This window comes from Pongo abelii, chromosome 1, assembly GCF_028885655.2.
Source record: "Pongo abelii isolate AG06213 chromosome 1, NHGRI_mPonAbe1-v2.0_pri, whole genome shotgun sequence".
Lineage (NCBI taxonomy): Eukaryota > Metazoa > Chordata > Mammalia > Primates > Hominidae > Pongo > Pongo abelii.
Window position 1 is genome coordinate 31,668,699 of NC_071985.2, and position 26,467 is coordinate 31,695,165.

Here is a 26,467-nt window from a genome sequence, read left to right on the forward strand (position 1 = left end):
CAATGTCCTATCCCAAATGCAACATCGTATCCCAAACGCAACGTCCCATCCTAAATGCAACGTCCTATCCCAAATGCAATGTACCATTCAAAATGCAACGTCCCATCCCAAAAGCAACGTCCTATTCCAAATGCAACATCCTATCCCAAATGCAACATCCTATCCCAAATGCAACGTCCTATCCCAAACGCAATGTCCTATCCCAAATGCTTCCTTACTGTGGGGATAACCACCACAACACCTATCACATTACACTGTTTCAAAATTATATTTGCATGTATGTCTTCCACAAGCTAGAAGTTGGAGCACAGAGAGTCTGTTCCAGGTATTTTTGCAACCCCAGGGCCTAGCAGGGTACATGGCACTTAGTAGGCACTCAATAAATGAATGTTAAATGCTCATCTAGAAGAACAATGTACAATTGAGAAAGGCCCATGAAAACCTCTATTTCACTCTTGCTTTCCAAAGCAACATAAATATCTTAATAAAAAGTTTGAGACTTATTTCAAAATTGTATTGACTGCTTTCAAAGAATATACAGATTATACCATTTTTCTCTTTTTTAACAGAACAGTTTCAATTTGCTTTAAAACACATTGTCAAAGACCTACTTGAGTCACCTCCAACTCAAATTTTCCTATTTTATAATTGGAGACTAAATTTTATTGGATACAAAGCAGTTAATGTAAATGCATTTAAACATTTAAAAATATTTTTGTACTGGCTCTTCTTAGAGATTTATTCTCTATTACAATTGATACAAGAAAAACACTGTGTGGAAAAACATTAAAGGCAGTTATATAAACCATTTTTAATGTCATGTTAACATGTTCTCTCTATAACAGTAAATATAGACAAGGTAAATACACAGACAATAGCTTTCCATGGACAGTAATTTTTAAGTGGATGGCAATTATAAAGATAATTTCTAGGGTGATTTTCTAAGATCAGAATTTATTGATTGTACCAAGAAAAAAATAAATGTTATATTTTTAAAAGACTATTGTGACGTAAAGTATAACTAAATCTACAGTCTATAAAAATGATATGAGAATACCATTCTCATCAGTGACGATCTAATAAACTGAAGTCTGTTAGTTTTTTATTAACATTGCTACAGCCTTACAGATTAAAATGGTAAAATACATACAATTTAGCTAGATTATAATTTATCATTTGAAAATATCTACCTACCTGAATAACTGCTACCGGCTATTAACTTTACCCCATTAGAAATCCTCTTTGATCTCCTTGCACATTTGCATGCACGTGTATACATAGGCTAGATGGGAAATGCAAATGGATCAGTAGACATGATAGCTTTCTTAAATCATATTTTGCAACCTATATGGAGACCTCCTCATGTGTATTCTCTTTGCAATTTAAATCAAATATAGATCGAAAATATATTTTAATTGAATTTCAAATGTATCATTTAAAGTCTTCAAGGTGTCAGTGTTTTAGAAATTAATTTAATACATTTGCTAAGTTATGTCAATAAAAACAGTCCAGCACTCCCACGATCCTTACAGCAAGTAAATACCCTATTTATTTATATTGATACAGTATTCATTTACTTATTATTTCTTTAAATAAGTACAACAACCTTAACATACTATTGTCTCAATTGCCATATTTCATCATTAGTAAGCCACCTATGAATAATGGTTTCTTGTTTATTTTTAAAAATATTACTATGAGTCACAAAAGACAGGGTTAATCCTCGGGGACCATGGCATATTTTTCAGTTTTCACATTTTTCACAACTTAGAAGGCCTACTGCCAAGCTAGCTTTGGGGACTTCATTTTCAGCAATAATTTTCTAGAGTGACCAACACTATGGGGAAATCTGTGCTAACTGCTTAAAAAAAAAAGAAAAAGCCTACAACTGAGTTATTTGCAGTACTGTCATGCTAACATTCAACTCAATAAGACCCAAGAAATCTCAGGAGAGGACTCTGCTAATAGCTTCTTACTGACCTCCTTGCATCAGGCCCGGCTGCTGACTGGTGGCCCAGTGGTGAATATGGCAAATGAGGTGTGAAAGCACTGATTTTTTTTTAAAGGCTACGATTCTGACTCGTCAAAAGGCAAAAAAAAAAAAAAAAAAAAAAAAAAAAGGCAATGAGTTATATAATAGATATATATTTTTCTTGAATTCCCCCCTTCAGACTCTCCATCATGGGAACTTAAGCATGACCTAGAATATTAATTATGTCAGGCTGAGCAACGAGCAAATGTACCATTTGTTACCCAGTCACCCTTAGCATTACATTAATATTTTGAACCATTCTGTATTTCTAACAATCTATCAATTGGCTCTTTTTCTCAGTTTTTATTCTTATACTTAAGTATTATGTGGAAAAGTGTTAAAATGGTACAATTGATTTGAAAAGAAATTGATATACTTGTTTTATTTGGAGCACCTACTATTTTATTCCATGAAAAATGTTTTTTATGGCCATTTTCCACTCATACACTGACCTTTACTTTGTAATTGCCTGGGGGAAGCTATAGTCTAATTTTTTTCTCTTCTCTTTGTTACCAACGTGTACTTTTAAAACAAGTTTCTATGAAATAGGAAAAATAAGACACAGGATAGTGTACACCTACAATTCCCAAATCACAATTACTAATGTCCTAATTTCATATTTTACCATAACAGAAATAACAATTTCTGATGATTTCCAAGGAACTGTTTATCCTGGGTATGAAGAACGATTAAGTATTCAGGATAGGTGGAAGAATTCAAGTTTTACTTTTACAAATGACAATTACGCAGCAAAAAAGAGTGGCTGACCACAAATAGGAATAAAATTTAAAACTATTTTCTTGCCTCTTGATTAAAAATTTCTGAATAACATGACAGAGAAACAGTTCCTAAAGGAGGTGTGTCTAAAATATGTTTGGTTTCTATGTTTTAATCACATTTGCTTTTAAAAAATGATATACTAAGCCAGTAGGGAAGAGTAGTAAGATCTCTCTCTAATAACTAGAAAAGTACAAGTGGGCCAAATAACTGTGAATGAAATATTTGCTAGGGTAGGGACTGCTGAATCTACACTGACCAATGTACTTCATCATAATTATCAGGACATACTACTACCAGAGGATTTATAAAAATCCCACTCAGCAAATAATTGCCCTGCTGTTAGGAGATAGTCAGTGTTAACACACTGTCACAATCCAGCATTTAGTAAGATATTCTACATTCAATTACTCTTGCTCAGAACTAAAAGGAAACATGGTCATTTCTCAGCTACAGCAGTTATTTCAGACAATAGTTAACCCTCAGATATAGTACCCCAGAAGGAATAAGAATTTCATGGAAACATTAGGGATTCACAAAGGATACATCTGGTCAGAACTTATCTATATAAAGAAATATTTTTAAAAACTATTACTGATGTGAAATGCTTTTAGTCTTCTTTGTTTTACTTTAGTTAAGAAGGAATTTTTAAATGTTTTGAGCCATACTACAGAGTGGGGTCACATTAAATGCGGATCCCAGAAAGTTGAAAAAGTAACTTGAAGGGATCATTTGGAGCTCTTCCAAGAACTCAAGCCCTAAAGAACACCATCAAAAGGGGTATTTCAGCCAAGATCATGAGGTTGTTTGTATGCTTATTCTAAGACCATTCTTCCTGAGTTCCTCAGGGGTGCAGATAAGAGAGTATTTAAAAAATAATAACTGCATTCAGCTTGAGTTTGTTTGGAGAAGTCTAGAACTCCTCAGAGGGATATAGTGCAAGGGGAAAGCAGATATATTGGAAAATTCACCTTTAGAAGGTTCCCCTAACAATAGTGCTACACCATCTTCATTCTGGAACACATTCGTTTTTTCCTCATGTATTTCATATACCAAAGGTACACTTCGATTTTTTTCTCACATGATGGAAAATAAATATTGCAAATGAAATATTACCTTTGATGTAGCTAGTTAACTAAAATGTATATCTTTAGCAATCATTTTGATATCTTCATCCATATGATCATACATTAAACATCCTAATGAAATGTTTATCAAAATGAAGAAATTTAAATAGAATACTGAGAAAGGGTCCACCTTGCTAGATCCAAAATAGGCACAGAGGCAAATAAAAAGTTATCACTCCCATCAAGCTCTTCTCAGTGGTGGGGGTGGATGGGATTAGGAGAATGGTTTTGTGATTGACTATTACATAACTAGCCAGCAGTAAGTGCCCTCTAATAACTTTTGAAGAGGTACACATCAAAGGCTGCAGTAAAAGTATATGTTCTGTGTAAAAAATATTCAAATTTGTTCTAAAGATGAGTAGAGCTGACCAGGCACGGTGGCTCACGTCTGTAATCCCATTTTTAAAAAAGTAAATGGCACCACCAGCTCCTCAGCTTCTTAAGTCAAAAACCTGAGAATCATCCATGATGACTACCGATTTTCCCCTACCCCATATATGCAACCCACTAACGAGTTCTATTAATTCTAGCTCCAAAATACGTCTTGAATCCATAGGCTTCTATTCATATCCATGGCCACCATCCTTGTCCAAACAACCATAATATCTTTACCGAAGTGCTTCACACTTACAGGTTCTCTCCATCTGCTGTGCTTACCCCCATCTGCAAGGAAGTCCGAGTAATAAAAATAAAACAAGTATTTTCGTTCCTTAATAAAAACCTGTCATTAGCTTTTCAATGCACCTAAGAAGATCTCATAAATTGTTGACAAGGCCCATTCTTTTCTGTTCCAACCTCATTTTAGCCACTCTCTCATCCCTCACTACACAGCAGCCACATTTTTTTTCCATTTCTTCAATACATGCCAGTTATATCCATGACTCAAACTCACCAAAAATGTTTTTTTTTTTTCCATCTGCTTATTTGCCTGGCCAAATCACACTCATCCTTAAGAATTCACACTAAATATCATTTCTTAGGAAGACTTTTCATGACCCACACACATTCTAAATTAGACTGTCCTATTCTATTCTTTCTCTCATGGGACCCTTTTCATTTTCTTCATGGTACTTATAACTAATTGTATGCATATATGAGTAACTGTTTTATAATGTCTATCTCCCCAAGTCCAGTTTACATTCCAAAAGGACAAGGACTGTGTCCATTTTCTTGGCCTCTACATATGACAAGTTGTTGGTTCTCAACTCTGGCTGCGCATTAGAAGAATTTGAAAAATAGTGATGTTCAAGCTCTTCTCTAAATTAACTCATTCAGAATCTTTGAAGCATGCGTCTGAGCATTTGTCTAGTTTAGTTAGTGGGGTTGTTTTTTTGTTTGTTTTTTTGAGACAGGGTCTTACTCTGTCACCCAAGATGGAGTGCAGTGGCAACCACTGCCTCCTGAGTTCAAGCAATTCTCCCACCTCAGCCTCCCCAGTAGCTGGGACTACAAGTACACACCACCACGCCCAGCTAATTTTTGTGTTTTTAGTAGACATGGGGTTTCACCATGTTGGCCAGGCTGGTGTCAAACTCCTGACCTCAGGTGATCTGCCTGCCTCGGCCTTCCAAAGTGTTGGGATTATGGGCATGAGCCACCATGCCTGGCCTAGTTTAGTTTTGTTTTTTAAAGCTGATGTGCAGCCAGGGCTGAGAACCCTAACTATTGCTTATTTCCATAACTGGCATAGAGTAGACAATCTATCGTGACCTGAATAACTGATATAAAACCACAGGTCTACAGAGAGGTTAAAATTTCTTATTCAGAGGTAAGGAAAAAGAGCAATGAAAATAAAGGATGAGATAGATGGGGAAACATTCCATAGAGTAGAATCAAAAGGCATCGATACTGGATTAATTAAGAGGAATGTAAGATAATGTGGAGTCATGGAAAAGCTTGGGTTTGGAACCAAGTCAGAGAAGGTAGAAAGAGGAATACTAATATCTGTTTTGGAGTTATTAGGATTGAGCTCCCCTTAACACATTCAGGTTGAGAGGTCCAGTGTATTGTTGTAAGAGTGGGTCTGAAACTTAAAAAAGAGGTCGTAGCTAGCAACTGGAGTGTTTTCTAAATAAAAATAGCTAAAGGTGTGAAAAATGGATGGGGTTACTGAGGGAGAGTGTAGACTGAGAGAAGAGCCAAGGGGAAAGTCTTAGGAGTGTGCACATTAAAGAAATAAGCGGGAGAAGAGAAGCCCATGAAGGGCACTCAAAAGAGCAAACAGTGAGGGAGGAGAAGCAGGACACAAGGGAGAAGACCATTTCATGAAGGAGGTCAGAAGTGTCAGATGCTATGAAGAGGTGGAACAGCATGAGGACGGAGAATGCACACCTAGAATGGTAATTAGAAGGTGACGGGTGACCTCTGCAGCAGCAGATTCTGTTCTTGTGGCTGATATTATACTGTAATTCAATGAATGTGAGAAAAGAAAGCAGATTTCTCTTCAACCCTACTGCATTTTGAAAGACTTTGCGAGAGATTCCATTTAAAGAACTTTCTGGGACATCTTCCTAACTAAACAATTCTCTCTTTACATGTAAATATCAGGTCACTATTTTACTGATCCTTGAAAAAAACCAGACTAAAATTGCTTGTTTTCTTGCTTAGGCAATTTCTCTAGGCTTGCTGCTTTCTCTAAACTCTATCAACGCCCTACCCCTACCCCTAGTCCACTCTCTACCTCCAATATGCCTTCATTGATCTCCTTTATCTGCAACCTCTCAAGACTGATTCCTGCTCTTCCATTTGAGTCACAGTCTTGATAAGTTTATGAATAATTAGGTAATTCTGATAAATGTTGATGTGGAGATATATATATATGTATACTAGAAGTACACTATTCTGTGGAGTCAGGATGCCTGGTGTTTGAGCAGTATCGGGAAGGAAGAGAAGGAGTTTGGTGTATAAGGTGTGGCAAGGCATTCTCAGAAAACAACAAGAGTGCAAAGTAACAGAACCTTTAAATAACTTTGGAACTAAAGAACTATAAATAGTCCCATATGACATCACAATATACCAGACATACAGAAATTACTGAAGAAGACTGAGAAGAAACGACCAGAGAAGGAGAAAAAGATGACCATAATGTCACAAAGGCCAAAGGAGGTTTTGAGAACTGAAGTGTGATGAGCAGTGTGCAGATCTCAGAGAGGTCCCACATGTTTATACTTAGGAGATTCCTGGTGGCCTTACCAAGAGTTATTTTCAGTAGAGTAGTAGAAGTGGATATCAAGTTCCATAGTGATTTCTAGACTTCACTATGACTCCCTTATGCACCATTTCTACATATTCTGAGCTGGCTTATTAGGCATACTAACAATAACTGTGTGCCCTAAGAAAAATAGAAGAAAATCACAAAATATGTTTTTATGACCACCATCCTCCTACAAACCTTCTATTGTATACTCTTTTCCTCTGGATACCTAGTGTTTTCACTTACTTGAATTCTTCTACAGGTGATTTGACTTACAAATGATTTCATAGTTTGAGTTTAAAAGATAGCTTCCAAGGTAATTTGGTGCTGAAAGAAAAACCTCCAGAATTACAGAACTAGACAAGTGAATGAAAATTTTCTTTTGTTAAAGAAAATGCAATAATAGAATTGGGCATTTGTCAAACTTTATTTCTAGTGTTATATGGGATTCTGCAAAAAACTGATTTCCCACCAGTCTTTGAAGAAGGAAGAAGCCATTTTAGGTTTCATCAAGTATGGTTGAATGCATCAGGGGGAAATGCTATATTGCCCTTATCTGACTGGCCACAATCTTGTATCCAGATGTTAAAGATTTTCAGAACACTGAGCCCTTATATAATCTTTTTCTATAAACTCGTGGCTTCTTACAGGAAAATTATTAAAGTATCTATTAGATATAGATTATACCTGCCATTTTGTGATTATTAATTGAGCTAAGTGATTAGAATTTTTTTCACTTTTCTGTATGTTATCCTTCAATAAAATTGTATATTTTTAGATTATCTTTTGTTTTCCTATTTTGTTCTGATCTTGATAGTAGAAGGCCCAGAAAATTCACCTATTTGATAGTAGAAAGCCCAGAAAATACAACTATTCTTCACAACCCAGTTATCTTTTATCACCACTCAAACTTTAAGTCTCTCTGCTGGTAACATAATTTGGTCACAAAGTAATTAGAGCAAAAATAATTTGGTCAATACAAATTTTGATCAAAAAACTGATCTCTAAAATGAACAAAAGCTCTACTCTCTGGATTTTTGGGTGTACTATTGGGTTGTTTGTCTACGTCTTTATTTTTTCCATTTTTCAAAATTTGAGAAAATAGTTCTTCCTTTGTATTTTTAATACATAATTTACTTTCAATCTATCATTACTGTAGTATTTAAAATAAGGACAGTACAGCAACTTAAGTTTATCCACAATAGAAGATGGTTGGATCAAGCAACTATTGATCCATTTGCTTTTTAGTCAAATTGCTTATGACCAAATAATTTTCTGCCAAATTAATAATATCTCTCTTTTAACTATATTCTTTGGTATACTCATTCTCAAATTACTGCACTACTTTTCTGAAGACTTCTGATTTCCTTGCCTATAATATTTTCAACCTTGCCCTGTGGAGCCCCTATTCCATCTATATGAAACAATCTCCCTCTGCCTCAAACTTTTCCATAAATATACTTTTATTATAAATGAACTTCCTGCTCCTCTAGAAAACCACTTCCCTTGCTGCCATACTGAGCAAGGCATTTTAGTATTCCTTTGTATCACAGTCACCACAGAAAGGTTTTCCTTAACTCAGTTCCCCATTTCCACTTTCAATGTGGTACTCATCTTACTTTTTTCTTTTTGTTTTTAGGCATAGCCTTGCTCTTTTGCCCAGGCTGGAGTGCAATGGTGCAATCTTGGCTCACTGCAACCTCCGCCTCCCCAGTTCAAATGACTCTCCTGCCTCAGCCTCCCAAGTAGCTGGGATTAGAGGCACCTGCCACCACACCTGGCTAATTTTAGTCTTTTTAGTAGAGATGGGGTTTTGCCAAGTTGGCCAGGCTGGTCTTGAACTCCTGACCTTGGGTGATCCACCCACCTTGGCCTCCCAAATTGCTGGGATTACAAGCGTGAGCCACCATGCCCGGCCTCATCTACTTTTTTGTAATCTGAATATTTCATATTTTTCCCTATTGTAGTTATCATAAACTGACTTGCTGGTTATTCCCCCATATTCACAATAGCCTTTGGCACATGGTCCAGTCTTCCTTTTTACTGCATGTTCCTAGATAATTTTAGGTGATTTCATATACAGATGGCAACCCATCCCAATATTATAGCTTCATAGTTCTTTGATGCCTTCTTGTCCACTGACCTTCACATATATGGAATGGTGACCACACCTCATACATCCCCATCATCCAGACCGCTCTGTGTAATTATACAACCTTAAAGATCAATATCTCATCCTCTTACCACAACTTTCTGGTCTGTTAGTTATCTGATATTCTTATTCTTGTTATCCATAAGTTCATTCCCTGGAGATCTCAAGTCAATTGATTCTTCCAACCTTTCCTAATCTATTGTTTCCTTTTCACCCTCACTTAGTTCCCTGCTCATCTGAGTCCCATTGTTGATTATGTTAATCACACAAGGCTCTAACATCAATCATCTTGCCACACCCACTGGGCCATACCCCAAACGAGAATCAATTCAACTATGCAGGAGAGCTTAGTGGTTATGAGCATGGGTTCTGGAGGCAGATTAACAAAATCCAAATTCCCACCTCCACCTTTTATTACCTTTATAATTTTAACCTGCATTATATAACCTCACTGTATCTGTTTTCCCCTCCATAGTAATGGTACTACCTTATAAGGTAGATAAAGATTAAAGGTACTAAATCTTTAGTACCTTTGAGCTGTTCAAAAGCTAAGGCACTTCGAACAGTGGTTGACACAAAATAAGTACTCAACAAATGCTAGCTTTTTTTCCCTAAGCGATAGTGTCATGTAGTCTTTGTACATGTGGGCTCTGTTCTAGACCATCAAATACTAACACTGATATTGGGCTACTTATTAATCTCTTTGTGCCTCATTGATAATTGGAAGTAATAGTCTATCTCATAGGATATGTGAGGATTAAAGGAAATAATTCATGTAAAGCACTTATGAGAGTACTTGGCTCACAGTAAGCATTCAATAAATATTAGCTGTTATTACTGCTATCATTCTGCATGCCTACAGTATCAGGTTGTTGATAACTGCTGGAATAAATTACATAACCAGGCAGACTGCTATTTGTGGATTTCAAATCTAGCTGGTCCCCAGTACCACTAAACATTCCACCCTCTCTCATTCTTCTAAGGATTACTCTGGAAGATCAACCAGAATACTGAGGTATTCAAACATTAATTACTTTAACATCTGACCTTTCCCACAAAAGCATCCATACATGATCCTACATTAATTTTATTCCTTCTTGACCTAGAAGTTCAGGTCTTCTCCCACTTGTTTAAGCCTACAACTTAATGATCTTCACTGCACCCTCTTTCACCTTTTCTGGGTCCATGTTTATTTGGTTATTTTTTTCTCGTCTGTATTTTCAAGCCTTCTCCCTCAAGTAGCTCTGATGAACATGTATAAGCTTCTACCATTCTCAAACTCTCCTCTAACCTTGCTTCCTTGCCAACCCTACAAATCTAGTTAGTGGGACGTACATATTTCCCATTCCTCATGTTTTCATGGGCTTCTCTCTGCCCTTCAGTATGTCCAGGAAGAAGCAGTGGGTTTTCAGTTTGTGCGTCAGGAAAGGAGTTGATCCAACCTAATTTAGCCCCTTCCCCCTACCTCTTGAAAGCCAGCCTATTTATGGGAAGCAAATATCTTTTGCTCTCACTTCCTTTCAGATTTACTGGGATAGGCCTAGTTTTCCTCCTCTGCCCCTGACTAGCGGGTAGATTTAATGATGGAACTAAATAGAAGCAAGCTCATTATTGATTCAGATGTAAACTTCCAATTCAGCTTTCATTACTAATTTTGAGATAGATGTATGTTTTTATCTCCATCTATCTGTCTTTTTTAATTTTCTCTCCACTGGTTCTGAAATCAGGCAGGAAAAAGGGGATTTATGTATTGGGCTCTAATACCTGTCTTTCCCATCTTAGCCAAGTTTCCACCCTGACTATTCCATAACAGTACTTTGGCAAATATCATGTCTCACTTTTGCCATTAACTATATTAATGTCTCAGATGGTACTGAATATACCAATAAATGTATCTTCTGTTTTATCATTTGGGATGTAGCAAGCTCAGTTTTTAACTGTCATGAGTGTACATTAATTAAAAGAAACATTGCTAATTAGATCAAGAATGAGATGTCGAAGGCATTTGTATTTTTATAAACATCCCTTCGTCTCATAAAATGATTGCAAACCAATGTGTAACAGGATGTTGAACAGGATTTCTGTTGTTTCAGAATTTCAGCTGGTGTTTCAAAGATGAAAATACTAAGTAGATGACAAGTACCCACTTGTTCCTCTCTTCATTGTCCTTTTTCTGGCATGACAAATAGATTGCCTAAGAAGTGTCCATAAGGACCCATGAAGCCTTGCTTCACTTCCTGTGAGAGGGCCTTGCATCTGAATTGTCTCTTCCACCTCCTGACCTCTGAAGAAACTGAGAAGCTAATTCCCACAAAGTATTAAAGGCTAATAATGTTGAATATGTTGTCTAGTAGTTGCTTTCAAGTAAACAGAACTCTTAAAATACAATTTCACTCATAATCCAGGAAAATATTCTTAAAGTAGGCCCTTTCTCAGCTCCCTTGAAACCACCCATAAACGGGAAGCGTGGTTTTGAAGACAGCCAGAGCTAAGTTTGAAATTTAGTTTCATCCTATATCTATTGTGTAACTTGGTTTAATTTGGGGCACACAGAGTATAAAAAATATTAGCTTTCCCCTTTGCGTTTTCTTGGTGTATAAGATTTGTCCTTCAAAAAAAACCTACATAAAATATATTCGGGCAAATATAGACATAAGTTACTAAAAAATTATTGTAGCTTTAAAAATAATTTTGTTTTACTTACAATCTTGTTTCATTAAAAAAAGAGTGAATAATTGGAATTAAAATAAAAGCTGCCTGTCTTGTTTTGTATCTAAAATTATTTTAAATCAGAATTAGGACATGTACATAAACCATTCATTTATTAGTTAATTGGTATTACTTGTGAGCCTACTTTGGTATGAGAAACTGGAGGTATCAAAATGGCATGATTGTTCTCCTTTATGAATTCACCTACATTAGAGGGAGGTAGCTATAAACATAAAACCAATAGCAAATGCTTTATTAAGACATAGAAGGGGGAAAAGGGAATAATTCTGCCTTGAAAAAGCAAGGAAAACTCAAAAATTTTAATACTCAAATAATAGGAAACAGGGAGGTTGATTTTGGTATAGATATATAAACAAAAAAAGAGGTAAAATAAATTGAATCATTTCAGTGATGTGAGTTTAAGACCAATACAGATGATCATAAGTTAACTTATGTACATAGAACCCAAATATAAATAATTAACATTATTTAATTATGTATTATAAATACAACAAAATTATATTATTTTAATGGATTCACATTTATTTAGTGGGATGTTAGAACAGAAATTATATGCATACATATGTTTACATGAATTAATTTAAAAGTTAACGGAAAATATTGCTTAATAAACTTGAGAAAAAACTCTGGAATTCAAGTCATTAAGGGAATGACTAATTAGGAATGCTTTTCCTTATATAAGCACCTTGTAGATGTCACTTTTCTCTAAACTAAGAAAAAAAAATTTTTGACAAGAGTTCCTTTCCAGCCTAATACTAGCTACTGAGATATGCAGCTTATTTATTTTAAACTCAGAGATATTCACAAATTAAAATTTAAAGAAAGATTCTTTTCCCTTTTTCTCTTCTCCACATCTTCATTTTCTCATCTTTTATTTTACTGTCCCTTGTGATACTCTGTGAATAACATAATTCATTGCTGAGTAAAATATTTCCAACTGTCAAAAGATACAGTAGATAGAGAACAGCAATTGACAAGATTATTCGTTTTATAGAAAACCTGTCTGCCATTTTACACTAAAATACTCAAAATCATATCACACCAAAATGAAATCAATTTTATATTTTTTAAATAAAAAATTGGAATCCCTCTTTGGTTTTTTTGTTTTGTGATTGTAACAGATACACAATATAATAAGCAAACTTTCTGCGTCTTTTAAAATATTTACATTTTGCATAAAATCCAAAATTTATAGATTATTTCTTGTGTTGGACTATACTGTGATCTCAGAACTTAAATACTCATGATCTTAACAGTGACCTTAATGACCACATCAGTCACATTAGTCAATGTTTGAGTATCTTAACCACTGACTCAGTTAAGAGCTCATTTTAAGAAAACATTTGGGAGTATAATCTTTCTCCTTAAGTCTCTAGTTTTAATATAAAGGGCATATGGTATTTCATGATAGGGTGCACAGAGGAGGGAGGGTAATAAAGAGAAAGATTAAAGGAAAAAGATGATGGATTAGACTAGAGCCTGAAATTTTAAAATCTGGCTGCCAGATACTCAACAGAAAGATTGTGAAGTTTTTCAGTCTAAAAGAGTGGATTAAATATCAGAGACACTGGGATATCTATATAAAGTTATTCTTCTAAAACTCACTGAAGAGCTAGGATAAATCATAACCTGACAAACTTCACAAACTCATTATTTATCAGTTATACTTAATAGCATCTAACTCATGACTGGGCTCAATCCAAAATATTTCTGAAGTGTCCCCAAAATAGAAAAATAGCCATAATAGTAAGAGAAATAAAAATTTAAATCTACAATTTAAATTTAAATCTACAAAACTATTACAGCCCCATTTCTTTCATTAGATCTAGTTAAAGAAATGGCCTAACTGCTTGTGTTTCTAAGATTTGGATTTTATTATATTATAAATTTAATTAGTGATTAAAAAAAGGAACAACCAAAAGCTTAGTCTCTTCTAACCAATGAAGAAAATGGTAGAATTGATTGTAATTAACTTGAAAATAACTGTAGGATTTTTTTGTTTTTTGTTTGTTTGTTTTGAGACAGGGTCTTGCTTTGTTGCCCAGGCTGGAGTACAGTGGCGCGATCATGGCTCACTGCGGCCTCAACCTCCTGGGCTTAAGCAAGCCTCCCACTCAGCCTCCCAAGTAGCTGGGACTACAGGCATGCACCAACATGCCTGGATAATTTTTTTTTTTGTAGAGATGGTGTTTTGCCATGTTGCCCAGGCAGGTCTTGAACTCCTGGTCTTAAGTGATCTGCCTGCCTTGGCCTCCCAAAGTGCTGGGTATTACAGGTGTGAGACACTGTGCTGGGCCAATAGGAGTTTTATATAAAACCAATAAAAATAACCAAATACTAATTAACTTTCAATTGCCTTGTATAAATTGTTTACATACAATGCAATTTAAAATATGGTGTTCTGGAGTAAGTGGAGGAACATTTTACACTGAGGTAAGAAATTGGAGCTACATTTGTTATGTACTTTGTCCTAATTCTTTTCTGGCTTTTGAATGTTTTATTAAGACTGTATTTGAAATTTTATATATGTTTGTATTTGTGTGTGTATATATGCATATACGTACATAACATGTATACACGTATGTACATATATACGTATGTACAAATACAAATGTATACATGTACATATATATACATATACAAAATATATTCATTCTTTTTAATACCTAATAACTATCTCAACCCCATACCTATTAAGTTAATTTTAAAAAGGCACTGAATCTACTAAATGAAAATAAACTGATCCTGAGTTTGATGTCCAAATTTTGTTTTCAATTTAAAAGAAGAGAAAGAACTAAAGAAAATTCGATGCTTCAACTTTAAAGAAAGATAGGCCTAAAATGATAAGGTTTACTTAACTGTCTGAAGGCTGGATTTGAAATCTGGCATGCCAATGATTATGTATAGCACATTAAAACAAATGTTAAAACTTATTTGAGCAAGTTTAACAAGAGCAGCAGGGTTTTCACATAGTACATGAATGGAGTCCACTCAGAGGTGAAATCACAGTGAAACTAAGGAAGCTTAAGCTTTGGGGTCCCTTGCTTTCATAGGCCCTTTCCAAGGCACAGTGTAGGACCCTAGCAATTTGTTCACGTGGTCATGCTTTTTGTAAAATTGGCAAAAGTCAGATATCAGTGAATGCTACTCTGACATTCTCTATCACACTTCCCCGTGGGTTGGGTGGTATGAGAGTGGCTGTGGGCATGTTTGGATCAGGCTATGAAAAAGATGAGGTGGGTACCTGTTTAATCTAGGTTTAGTTAAATACATTTATGTGGGTTTTCTGACACTTCCACATATACTTAATATTTGTTGCAATCCCAATACAGAAATACCTCCCAGGAATATTCCTACCACCCACCGTGTAGATAGGAGGCACCGCGAATGAAGGAGCAGGGCCAGGGGCTTCATTGCAATAGGAACATCTTAAAGTGCCTCACCATGGAAGTCTGCGAGTAGTGGGGGAGATGCAAGGTTTAAAATGCACACAGCCCAAAGCTAGCCTGTGAAAAATTTTTCCAACTTTCAGATGTGTAAATCATAAATGGGGAATCCAGTTCTCATAATTTCATATACAAAATGGAAGACTCTCCTTTCAAAAACATATTCAACATAATGCATTATACAACACTTTTATAGTAATGAAAATTTAGATCAATGTTGTCAGAACAAAAGGGTAAATAATCCATCTCTTCTCACTTCAGAAAGTATAACAATATTATTGTCAAAAAAGGAGCAGTCAAAGAGTATGAAGTCAAAACATAGAAAACAAATGCTATAGAGCTGTGGCAGGCAGTTTATTAAAGCACTATGCTATATTTTTAGATTTTAAGATGTTGGGTATTATCAGGCCTTAAAATTTGAAATGTGCTTGACATGATTTCCTTTCTCATTAGAAAAAATATTGCCAGGTGTGGTGGCTCATGCCCGTAATCTCAGCAATTTGGGAGGCTGAGGCAGGAGGATCACTTGAGGCCAGGAGTTTGAGAGCAGCCTGGACAACACAGCAAGACCCTATGTCTACAAAAAATGTAAACAAACCTAGCCAGGTGTGATGGCACCTGCCTGTAGTCTCAGCTACTTGAGGCTGGATTGGGAGAGCACTTGAGTCCACGAATTCAAGCTATGATCATGCCACTGCACTCCAGCCTGAGTGACAGAGCAAGACTCTGTATCTAAAGAAAACAGAAATAATGAACTTAATCCTCTTTTATTTGAAACTTTGCATACTTTATCCTTAAAGGTGTATTCCCAAAATTGTGTAAGCTTCAGGCCCATAACACATGGATCTGTCCCCAGTCACACATAAGGGGGAGGTTTATAATGTGTTTTGCTAAAGAATTTATTCTAAAATGCTGCACACTTAAAAGGAAAAAATACATAAGGGAAAGAGCTAAGGCCCTTTTCTACCTAAGTGGCTCTCTTTTAATTAATTTTTATTTATTCTTGCCTCTTTCGGAAATTGTTGCCTCTTTCTTAGATGTGAGGTAGTTAAAAGATGGCAAGAGGAGAAGAGCAGAAAAGGAATTCATTTGAGAACACAACAAGATTTTTTTTAAAACCACTTCACTCTGTCTCTTCAAAGAGAACTGGCAATGGATAATAATGCCATCCCTTTCATATATTACAGGATAATAAAAACTACAATGTTAAAGAGGGAGGAAATAAAACGTAAAAGTTAATAGGTAATTCATTCTCCATGCTAGTTCAGTCCTTGGCCTTTCTGCACAGAGACTGCCAATAGTAACAAATTATGTGATGATTCTGTGATGTGAGCTGTTCACTCGGGATTAAGAACAAATGTCCAAACTTGAGGACCTGCCTCTTAAACTATGGATCCAAAGATTGTAGGTCAGATCCTATCTAATCTTGAAAGAATAAACCTACCAAGTGTCCAAAGGGAAAAAAAAGGAGTCCCAAACAACATTTTAGTCACTAGAAAGATAATTTCTGCTTTATAGAATATTCTGAAAATAGATATAATAAATTGTTTTGAGCAATTCACCAGAAGGTACCATAGGTATCCAAATTACATTCTAGCTTTCCTTATGCTTCTGTATACATGACCTAGTTCTTATCTTTGTACATGAACTCACTCAGAATTGATGTTTCTTATAAGTACTAACCCATTTCAGAGAAAGGGAAAAAAGAGAATTCAATGAAAAACCAGTGCATATCCTTTAAAGAAGGACAGTCATAAAGGTAGGATACAGTTCGTTCCACGTAGGGTTTATTTAGGTTAACCAAGTATAGACCACAGATGTAGATGACTAACTCAGATTTTTATTGTGACCATGGTTTACTGAGGATGCCCCAGCTTTACAGAATGTATTCAAACTAGTTGTGTGACCTTGCGCAGGTTGCTTCATCTTCTAGTCTTAATTTCTTTAATCAGTTAAAAGAGAAGGCTGGAAAAATCATCCTAAAGATCCCATGCTGCTCTAGCATATTCCGATGAGTGGCACCTCTGTCAGTGTGAGTTCCTATTGTTAAATTTTTCTGTATGAAAACATTCATACAAACTACTGGGAAGTTAGCACAAGCAAATATAAGATCCTTCATGTAAAACCTATAAATCTACCTCCCAAACCATACATCCATATCTCTGTCTTATTACCAGACCTTTCCAACTACTGAAAGAGTTTGCTAAATAAGTGGCAGGGAATGTAAGAGTTAAGAATTGGTTTTGGAGAATGCTGAGTTAATAATTGATACTAAATAGCAGTGACCCTAAGCAAAATGACACAACTGATACATTTCTTCTGCATGTCCTCTTAATATTCTTTTTTAGTGCCATAAATACCTACTTTCCTCCCCAGACATCCCATGAATGCATTACACCCTTCAGCATCCCTGGATCTCTTTCTTACCAACTTTATGTCCACTTGGGTCTTTATACTCTAGGCATTGCCTCAGGTCTCTGAACGTACTTTTCTTTCCCATTCTTATCAGAAGCTGTTCACAATCTATCAATTTTCACTAAGATATACCATTAAGGACAACCTGAAAGCTAACGTCTCCTTTCTAAAAATAATCTAAATTAGTTATCTAAATTTAATAGGAGAAAGAAATACATCTTTAATGGTAAAGTAACAGTCAAATTCAAGGTATTAGTTAAAAGCTGGTAACACGTTTCTCCTTTTCTGTGAGAGGTAGAGGGGAGGCTTCTGAATTTCCACAATATGACAAGTCACCAGAAGTCACCTACCTCATATATATATACATATATATATATATATATATAAAGAGAATCTTATGATAAATTTCTCTAAGATATAAAGTCAGACTGTATCAGTATGCTCATATTGAGGAGCAAAGGCAGCTCAGACTGAACAGGCAGAGTGAAGTCAGATTATAAAGAATTTTGAATGCTTATGCTGAAAAATATGGATTTTATCCTATGGATAACAGGGAATCTTTGGAGGCTTACCAGCTGCAAAGATAAATGAAATAAAAATGCTCTTTTAGAAAGATTTATCTGATTGTGGCAAATATATTGGGTTAAAGGGCAAAAGACTTAAAAAGAAAATCATTTCAGAGACTATTACAATTGCTCAGGGCTCAGGAAATAAACATGAAGGGACTGATTTGAAAGACACCTGGAATCATGAACTGAAAGATGATAGCAAAAAAAGAAGAAGAGTCAACTACTTCAAAACCCTGGATAACTGGGGATAGTTTAGTATCGTGGATCGTTTAATGTAAAGTCTGATTTGGAAAAGAGAAAGAAAACACACACACAGAAAAAAAAAAAGCCTGAAAAAGTTCACAAGGAACATGTGAATGCTCAAAATCAGGTTGCATCAAACCACAAAGATCATAAATGTAATATTCAATGCAGTGGAGATAAGGGTACTATTGGCAACCGTAATATCAAGGCATACATCCTTTTGCATGTATATCATGCAAACATAAAAGAGGGAAAAAAGGTCCAACTAAGAAACTAGAAAGGAACAAAATCAATGTTTTTCAAGTCAGAAAAGTAGTTTTGAGATAAGGTCTAAGAGGTCCAAATATGTGCTCCAGAAAGTCATTATAGGTAATCTTAACATTACTCTTGAGTTTCCCTATCACTCCAAAGATACTTTCCAAATATACCAAACATACAAAGACATATGACACACAGATACACATACACACACATATGTAATGTGCAATGCAATACCCACACATTAGGCAATGGTATAGCCTCTCCAAAGGTACTTTCCAAATATACCAAATATACAAAGACATATGACACTTAGATACACATACCCACACATATGCACACATGTTGGCAGGTGCACACGGTAAGGCTGCCATTTTTCTAGGACTTTATCATCTCAAAATAAAAGTGAATAATCGCGTATTGAGCACTTGATATGCATAAGATCTCTCCACTTATGATACTTAAAAGATAGAGTTGAAAGCAATAAGTGATTTGGAAGAATTAAAATTTTTTTTTTTTTTTTGAGTCAGAGTCTTGTTCTGTCACCCAGGCTGGAATGCAGTGGCGCGATCTCGGCTCACTGCAACCTCTGCCTCCCGGGTTCAAGCGATTCTCCTGCCTCAGCCTCCGAGTAGATGGGGTGGCGCCCGCCACCATATTCAACTAAATTTTTTGTACTTTCAATAGAGACGGGGTTTCACCATGTTAGCCAGGCTAGTTTCGAACTCCTGACCTCAAGTGATCTGCCCTCCTTGGCCTCCTGAAGTGCTGGGTTACAGGCGTGAGCCACTGCACCTGGCCAAAATTTTCCTAATTTAAATATTTTTCACCTTATAAGATTTGTATCCTGGAAATTAAAATAATTTTTTAAAAAAAGATTTGTCTTATAAAACTGTTTTTCATATCAACAGACTACCAATTAATTATGGGTATGTAAAGTTAATTTTTTTTTTTTTTTTTTTTTTTTTTTGAGATGGAGTCTGGCTCTGTCCGCCAGGCTGGAGTGCAACGGTGCCATCTCGGCTCACTGCAAGCTCCGCCTCCCGGGTTCGCGCCATTCCCCTGCCTCAGCCTCCCGAGTAGCTGGGACTACAGGCGCCCGCCACCACCTCTGGCTAATTTTTTGTATTTTTAGTAGAGACGGAGTTTCACTGTGTTAGCCAGGATTGTCTCGATTTCCTGACCTCGTGATCCGCCCACCTCGGCCTCCCAAAGTGCTGGAATTACAGGCGTGAGCCACTGCGTCCGGCCAAGTTTAATTTTTAAAATTAAGACAGTCTTCTCTACACAAATATGATTTAATATGATTTGGGAAAGAAGTAGCTGAAACCATTTTGGCTTCCTCAAAAATATAATTCAAAGTAAAGTTTTATCAGTATTAATCATAGTATAGGGTCTTTTTAAATCATAAATAACTTAAAATAGTTATTTCAGTAGTATTTTCACTACTTTAGTGATGAGTGAAGAAAAACATCAAAAATCTATCGTATAAATTATGACATGAAAATTATTTCCATTATATACGTGTAACAATTTTAATTAAAGTAAATGTGTTTCTACTTTAGCTTTAATTTCAATATGTGCAAACTCTTAAATGCCACACCAAAATAAAATATACATAGCTATACTGAGTTATATGTATATTTTATGTTTATTTACTTTTTTTATTATCACTTTAAAATGAAAAACAGGGTAACATTTTCACTAATAAGATAACTATTGCTGTGTATAATTCTATATAATAACCAATATTTCCAAAGTAACCTTTTATAATTTGGATCTTGAATTTTACATTTGTATCTGTAATTTTTCTAATGTCCAGGAAGATTCTCAAAAATTCTGGCAATATTTTACAGGTATCTTTTAATAAATCCAACAATAGGCCTTTGCATATATCCACCAGTAGGTGGAGCAGACAACATAATTTATTACCTAAGAACAAGGGCAAGGGAATGAAAGTCAGTTTATTTGGAATAAAACAAATCTGCAAATGAGATTTTCTTCAAAGAAGATATGTCCTATATGTGTTAGATTTAGTTTGACTAGTTACTGAATCAAAATAAATAACTTTATTAAATAATCAATCTTTAGCAAAAGATAAATTAAATTTACAAATGGAAGCAATATTTGCATTTTACTTTATCCAAATCAACCAAAATTACCCTTCCTTTCATAAAACTTTTACAGGGACAAAGATTTTTTGATGTGTTCATTTAATAAGGGTGCTAAACCCAATCCTGTTTTACAGGTGATGGGGTGCATAACAAATAGTATTTTCTGGGAAATATAATTGACTAATCCTATTATGTCTGTAGCAACAAATTAACCTTATTACTACTAGTAAATGGTGATTGATTATTTATGCAAATAAGTTACCATATTCAGCTTTCTGATTGAAATAAACATGTACAAAAGGTGTTTTAATAAGACTTGAACTTTTCAATTAATAAAACCCTGAGGGTCTATTTATTCACTCATTGCAATATTAGTTATTTACTTGTGTAATTTCTATTAGCACTAACATATTTGCTTGAATAAAGATGAGATAATTAATACCATCAAAAATTAGTAATAGCTTTTGGAACTATTTTAAGGTATACATTGGATTTGTACTAAAAATAGGCTTAAATCTGACTTTAAAACTTTGCAATCAGCATATAAGCATATGAGTATATCAGCATAATCATCCTAAAATTATTAATACATTAAAAACACGTAATCTTATATCATCTATATCTGAATTCACAAATACAATTTTGGCTTACAAAATTATCTTTTTTGAAGCACTGTCAAAATTAATGTTTTATTTCTACTCATCTAAAGTAAGCTATTAGAACAATAAAAATTTAATGTAAAAATTACTATTCTATAAACCATACTAACATCATTCCTAATCACCAATCACCAATATAAATCATCAATATAAATAACGTCCCTCTCTTTGCTAAAAATGCTATTAGATGTATTCCTTTTAAGCAGATCAATAAAGCTTTTCCTATCCTGATATACTTTTTATAAAATTATTCAAACTTGAATATTTGGAGAGTTTTCAAATATCTGCAGGCATTGAACGTTAAAATTGATACAAATCTCTTAAAATAAATAGTATTAATTCTTATTTGGCTTTTATTTGTACTTAAAGGTCTATAAATATAATTTGAAATCAAAATCTTAAAACAAGCAATGAAATTAATTTGTAAACAACTAAGTAAGGAATATTTTAAAATCTGCAGCTTAATTTCTCCCCAATAGCCAAGACATGCTGTAAAAATTACTAACAACACTCAGATTGAAATGTATGTTTTTTATTCTCTGAATCTTCCTTAGGCTCAGGAAGGAAGGTTATGTTATTTTTTATTAAAATAAAATAGCACATCAGCAAAATCATAAGTATAAATGGTTGTTAATTTCAGTGAGATCACCTATATAAGCAGTAGTGAAAAGCTGGCAATTTCCATCTACAAAAAAAATCGACATTAGACTGAAATTAGGCTCAGTGATTTTTGTGGTTAAAGATTAAATAGTATATATTTATATATACTAAAGTCCTAGCACAGTACTATTAGATGGCAGGTACTCAAAAATATTATTGGAAGTCATTAACTGATGAATTTAAGATTCATGTTTATTGTATTTATTAAATCTTAGTGTTGCATACTTTTGTTTAGACAGAGACAGTTTTGTATTAATAGTTGTGACTTGTAGCATGTTTCAAAATTCAACTTTTTAATATCATGATGAAAAATACTGATTAAAAGCTAAGTAAATCTGTTGGGATATAAGGAAGAGAACATATGAACTTTCCAGTATCATTCTGTCAGTAAAACTAATCCCTTGAACAAAATGAACAGACGAGTCTAAGATGACACTGCTATTCTATTTTACCACCACACACACAAAAAGTTTGCCTTGGGAACAAAAGTGGCTCCATAGGTTCAAAGGGTTGTCTTTTAATCTCTAGTTACCCGTGATCAAATATTAAGATCACTATGATGAAGTTTACCAACCGGCCAGGTCCAAATTAAAATCCCTAATATTTTTGTAACATTTATCTCCAAGGGAAGCAATTTGAGAATACAGTTTCACCTGTAATGTCCTCAGGTCTGTGAAGTCAAGTGTCAAATGGAGGTGGGGGACACCAGTATAGAAATTTCTAACTAATTTTTTATTAATAACTAAAGGAAAGCCAAGAAAGGAAATGAGAAAATGAATGCTTCCAATTGGTAAGATTAATGGAAGAAAATTAAGAAAACCTTAGGTTTATCTGTGGTTAAATCCTAATAATATGATTGTTACCATTTACTGAATGCCCTCGAAGGGTCTGGCACTGTTTTAAATACACTACATTTAATCCTCATCACATTCTTCCAAGGTGGGTTTCATTATCCCACAAATGCAGAGGGAAGCAGAGGCTTAGAAAACTGAAGGTGATCTAATCCATTACCCTTAGTGGGAGAGCTGGGATGTCAACTCAGCTCTGTCTGATGACAATACTTGGGTTCTTTCAACCTTGCCATAGTGCCTCAAAAATAATTATTTTATTGGATGCCAAGGAGTTTTGGAGACTAGGGATCACTAAAATAAAGTTTATATACATTGATATTATCAGCAGCCTATATGGTATAAAGAAGGAGAAAAATGCATTGACAGCTTGTATTTGTTAATACAAATATACTTAAAACACAATGGTAATATCTGAAAATCCATTAAGGTCTATGATTCAAGTGTTTTAGTCAGGTTTGTGAAAATTCTTTGTCAAACCAGGTGCTTAATTTTAAAAATGAAATGAAATCAAATTAGTTAAAGAAATAATGCATAGAAAGTCTCTATGATACTGTTTGGCACATGGTAAGCACTCCATAGATATCTGCTGTCAGATTACTTTTATTAGTAAAAAAAACTGAGTCTTCATGGACTTTCTAAATCATTTCACTAGATACTCAGTATCTCAACAACCTTGAATAAAACAGAATTAACAAATGTTCAGTTAAATATGATTTCACTATTTTAGGCCAGGCGTGGTGGCTCACACCTGTAATCCCAGCACTTCGGGAGGCCCAGGCGGGGGGATCACTTGAGGTCAGGAGATCAAGACCAGCCTGACCAACACGGTGAAACCCCATCTCTATTAAAATACAAAAATTAGCCTGGCATGGTGGTGGGTGCCTGTAATCTCAGCTACTCTGGAGGCTGAGGCAGGAGAATTGCTTGAACCCAGGAGGTGTAGGTTGCAGTGAGCCAAGATCATGCCACTGTACTCCAGCCTGGGCAACAGGGTGAGACTCTTTTTCTCTCCCTCTTACAAAAAAAAAGTATGATTTCACTATTTTAAAAATTGCTTTCTGTATTACAACATCCATCATAAGTATACATAGCACAACTAGAACTCATATTAAGAAAGATTCAGAGTATAGAGATGGTTCAGAGTTACTAAAATTAACAACTGTATTGTAAAAAATAAAATATCAGATTTAAAGAAATAAGGATATTGATAGTACTCTTAGTTTAATGGAAGTTGAAATTACTAATAACTAAAGTTAAAAATTTTCTGCTAAAAGGAATTTTTGATTTGAAATTCTGTATAAAAATGTAGCACTTCAATTATACAACTAAAATTTTACTACTATAGATTTTATAATGAAAAGTTAAAATATTTTGACTTTTAATTTTTAAAAGTATCTTTTAATTATTGCCTAAGTATTTAAAGTCTAGAGACCTCAGAGTGCCGAGTGCCATATCTATTTCTACTAGCTTTGTATCTCTAACTCAGCTATGTAACACCTCTGAGTTTGTTTCCTTACCTGTCAAATGAAGATAACTCAGCTACACAAATCCAAGTAAATATGAAGATAGTCACCATGATTAAAAAGTATTGGTATTTAGACTACCAAGCACAGGCTAGAGATGCGGGAGATCTACACTCCAAATGTAGAAGGTCAGCCCAGGATTTAATATATATATATATATTTTTTTAATTTGGATGCCTCTAAGGATGACATTCGGTCTTGGGGCTCACCCTTCACCACTGGGACTTGACTTGCCCCTACCTGGAGACATTCAACTATGTGACTCTGGCCAGAACTACAACACTGAACTTGAAGGTCTATGAGAAAAAAATAAAAACCCAGAAATTGCTAGTTTCCTGACTAGATCCCTAGTAACAAAACACATCTCACTCCCCAAACTCATGCTTTTTTAAAACCGTATTTCTTTTTGAGACTATTCCACATGCCATGTATTCTTTCCTAGTAACCAGGACAAAATCCAGGGTATTGACATTTTAGCAAGCATTGTAAAATAAATGTCTAAGTATTCCAAATTTCATGCTTATATTTCTATAAGAAGATGTAATTCCTGAAGCAATTCTGTTAAAAGCTTTACCTGAAAACTTCCATCAAAATTTAGAAAGGGTCGAAAAATGGTTTTAATCTCAATGTTAGCTCAATTAAAAGAGAAAACATGAAAGCAACCTCAGCCTAATAACTTGTTAGTTCTTGATCAATTCACAACACAACAATAAGCCACTCAGAATGAGTTTTGAAAGCGAGGTTATGCCCTTCGTGTTGTGTTATCACCGTGGCAGATCACACTGCTGACTTGGACCTTTCTGCCAGCATCGCAGCCGCTGCCTCTATGAAGCCGCTGTCACAGACGAGTCATGGTGCCTGCGCGCACCTACACAGAAGCACGAAATTGAACTTGAAGTAGTGTCTTTGTGATATCTTTTCAACAAGTCATGTCCCATTCAGCCTGCTAGTTTATCTTTGTCAGGCTAGTGGCCCAAGTGGCTTACAGGAGCTGTCAGGGACAGGTAGACCAACCTGCTTTGTGCTGAGGAGGTAATGCATCTTTCGGGCTTGGTAATCTCTTTTCTTCTCTTCCCTTTCGTGGTTAGCCTTCTTCTCTTCTCTTTCTTTCATTTCTGCAAACTCCTCCAGTGCCTTCCTGCATCAAAACCATCTGCAGTTACTTATGATACTATGTGTTAACATTTTAATTCTTTCACTGATGATAAATCAGTTTTTTTGAGGGGCAACCATCATCCATATCCATCCAAATCAGTGGTGTAATCTATCTTACCTGCATTTTCTACATGAATCTTTGCAATATTTAGAAAGCATTTATGTGATTTTTCAGTGATTAAGTTTTTGAGATCAAATGAGTCTATTTATAATTGATTCAAAGCTGAGAAAATACTCATATCAAATGCAAAGTAAGTGTCTTACTTATCAGGGTTTTTTTGCTTTAAGATTAACTTTTTTGGACATACTTAAATATCCCAAGAAAGCATCTGAGCTAATGTTTTCCCTTACATTTTGGGTTTGTATTTTCAAATCTCTAATCATTTATTTTGCCTACTAACTACTGGCCTAATTTTTAAAATGTGACAGGTTTTATACATATACTTAATTTATTGTAGGTTTACTTCAGTTGACAGTTCAAATAATACCGATAAGATTACATATATTATCTTGCACTTCAAAGGTTGACATTTTGTCCAATTACATAGATAATTCGAATAAAA

The 26,467-nt window shown here is 34.9% G+C and overlaps 1 protein-coding gene and 1 long non-coding RNA gene across 9 annotated transcripts in view; one reads left to right on the top strand and one right to left on the bottom strand.

Annotated features, from left to right (window-relative positions):
- LOC103889935 (uncharacterized) overlaps positions 1-11,620 on the top strand; it is a 68,902-nt gene extending 57,282 nt beyond the window's left edge. For both annotated transcript variants that reach the window (XR_008509917.2, XR_010140471.1), the window contains one exon: positions 11,375-11,620. This is a non-coding gene — a long non-coding RNA (uncharacterized LOC103889935). The remainder of the gene's footprint in view (positions 1-11,374) is intronic.
- The window catches only part of SPATA17 (spermatogenesis associated 17), a 231,316-nt gene that overhangs the window by 97,989 nt on the left and 106,860 nt on the right, over positions 1-26,467 (bottom strand). For all 7 annotated transcript variants that reach the window (XR_008509902.1, XM_054520381.1, XM_002809449.4 and 4 more), the window contains exon 6: positions 25,764-25,887. Coding sequence is in view for 6 of the 7 variants with exons in the window: in XM_054520381.1 (XP_054376356.1) it covers positions 25,764-25,887 (124 nt within the window). In the remaining variant the exon portion in view is untranslated. The remainder of the gene's footprint in view (positions 1-25,763; positions 25,888-26,467) is intronic.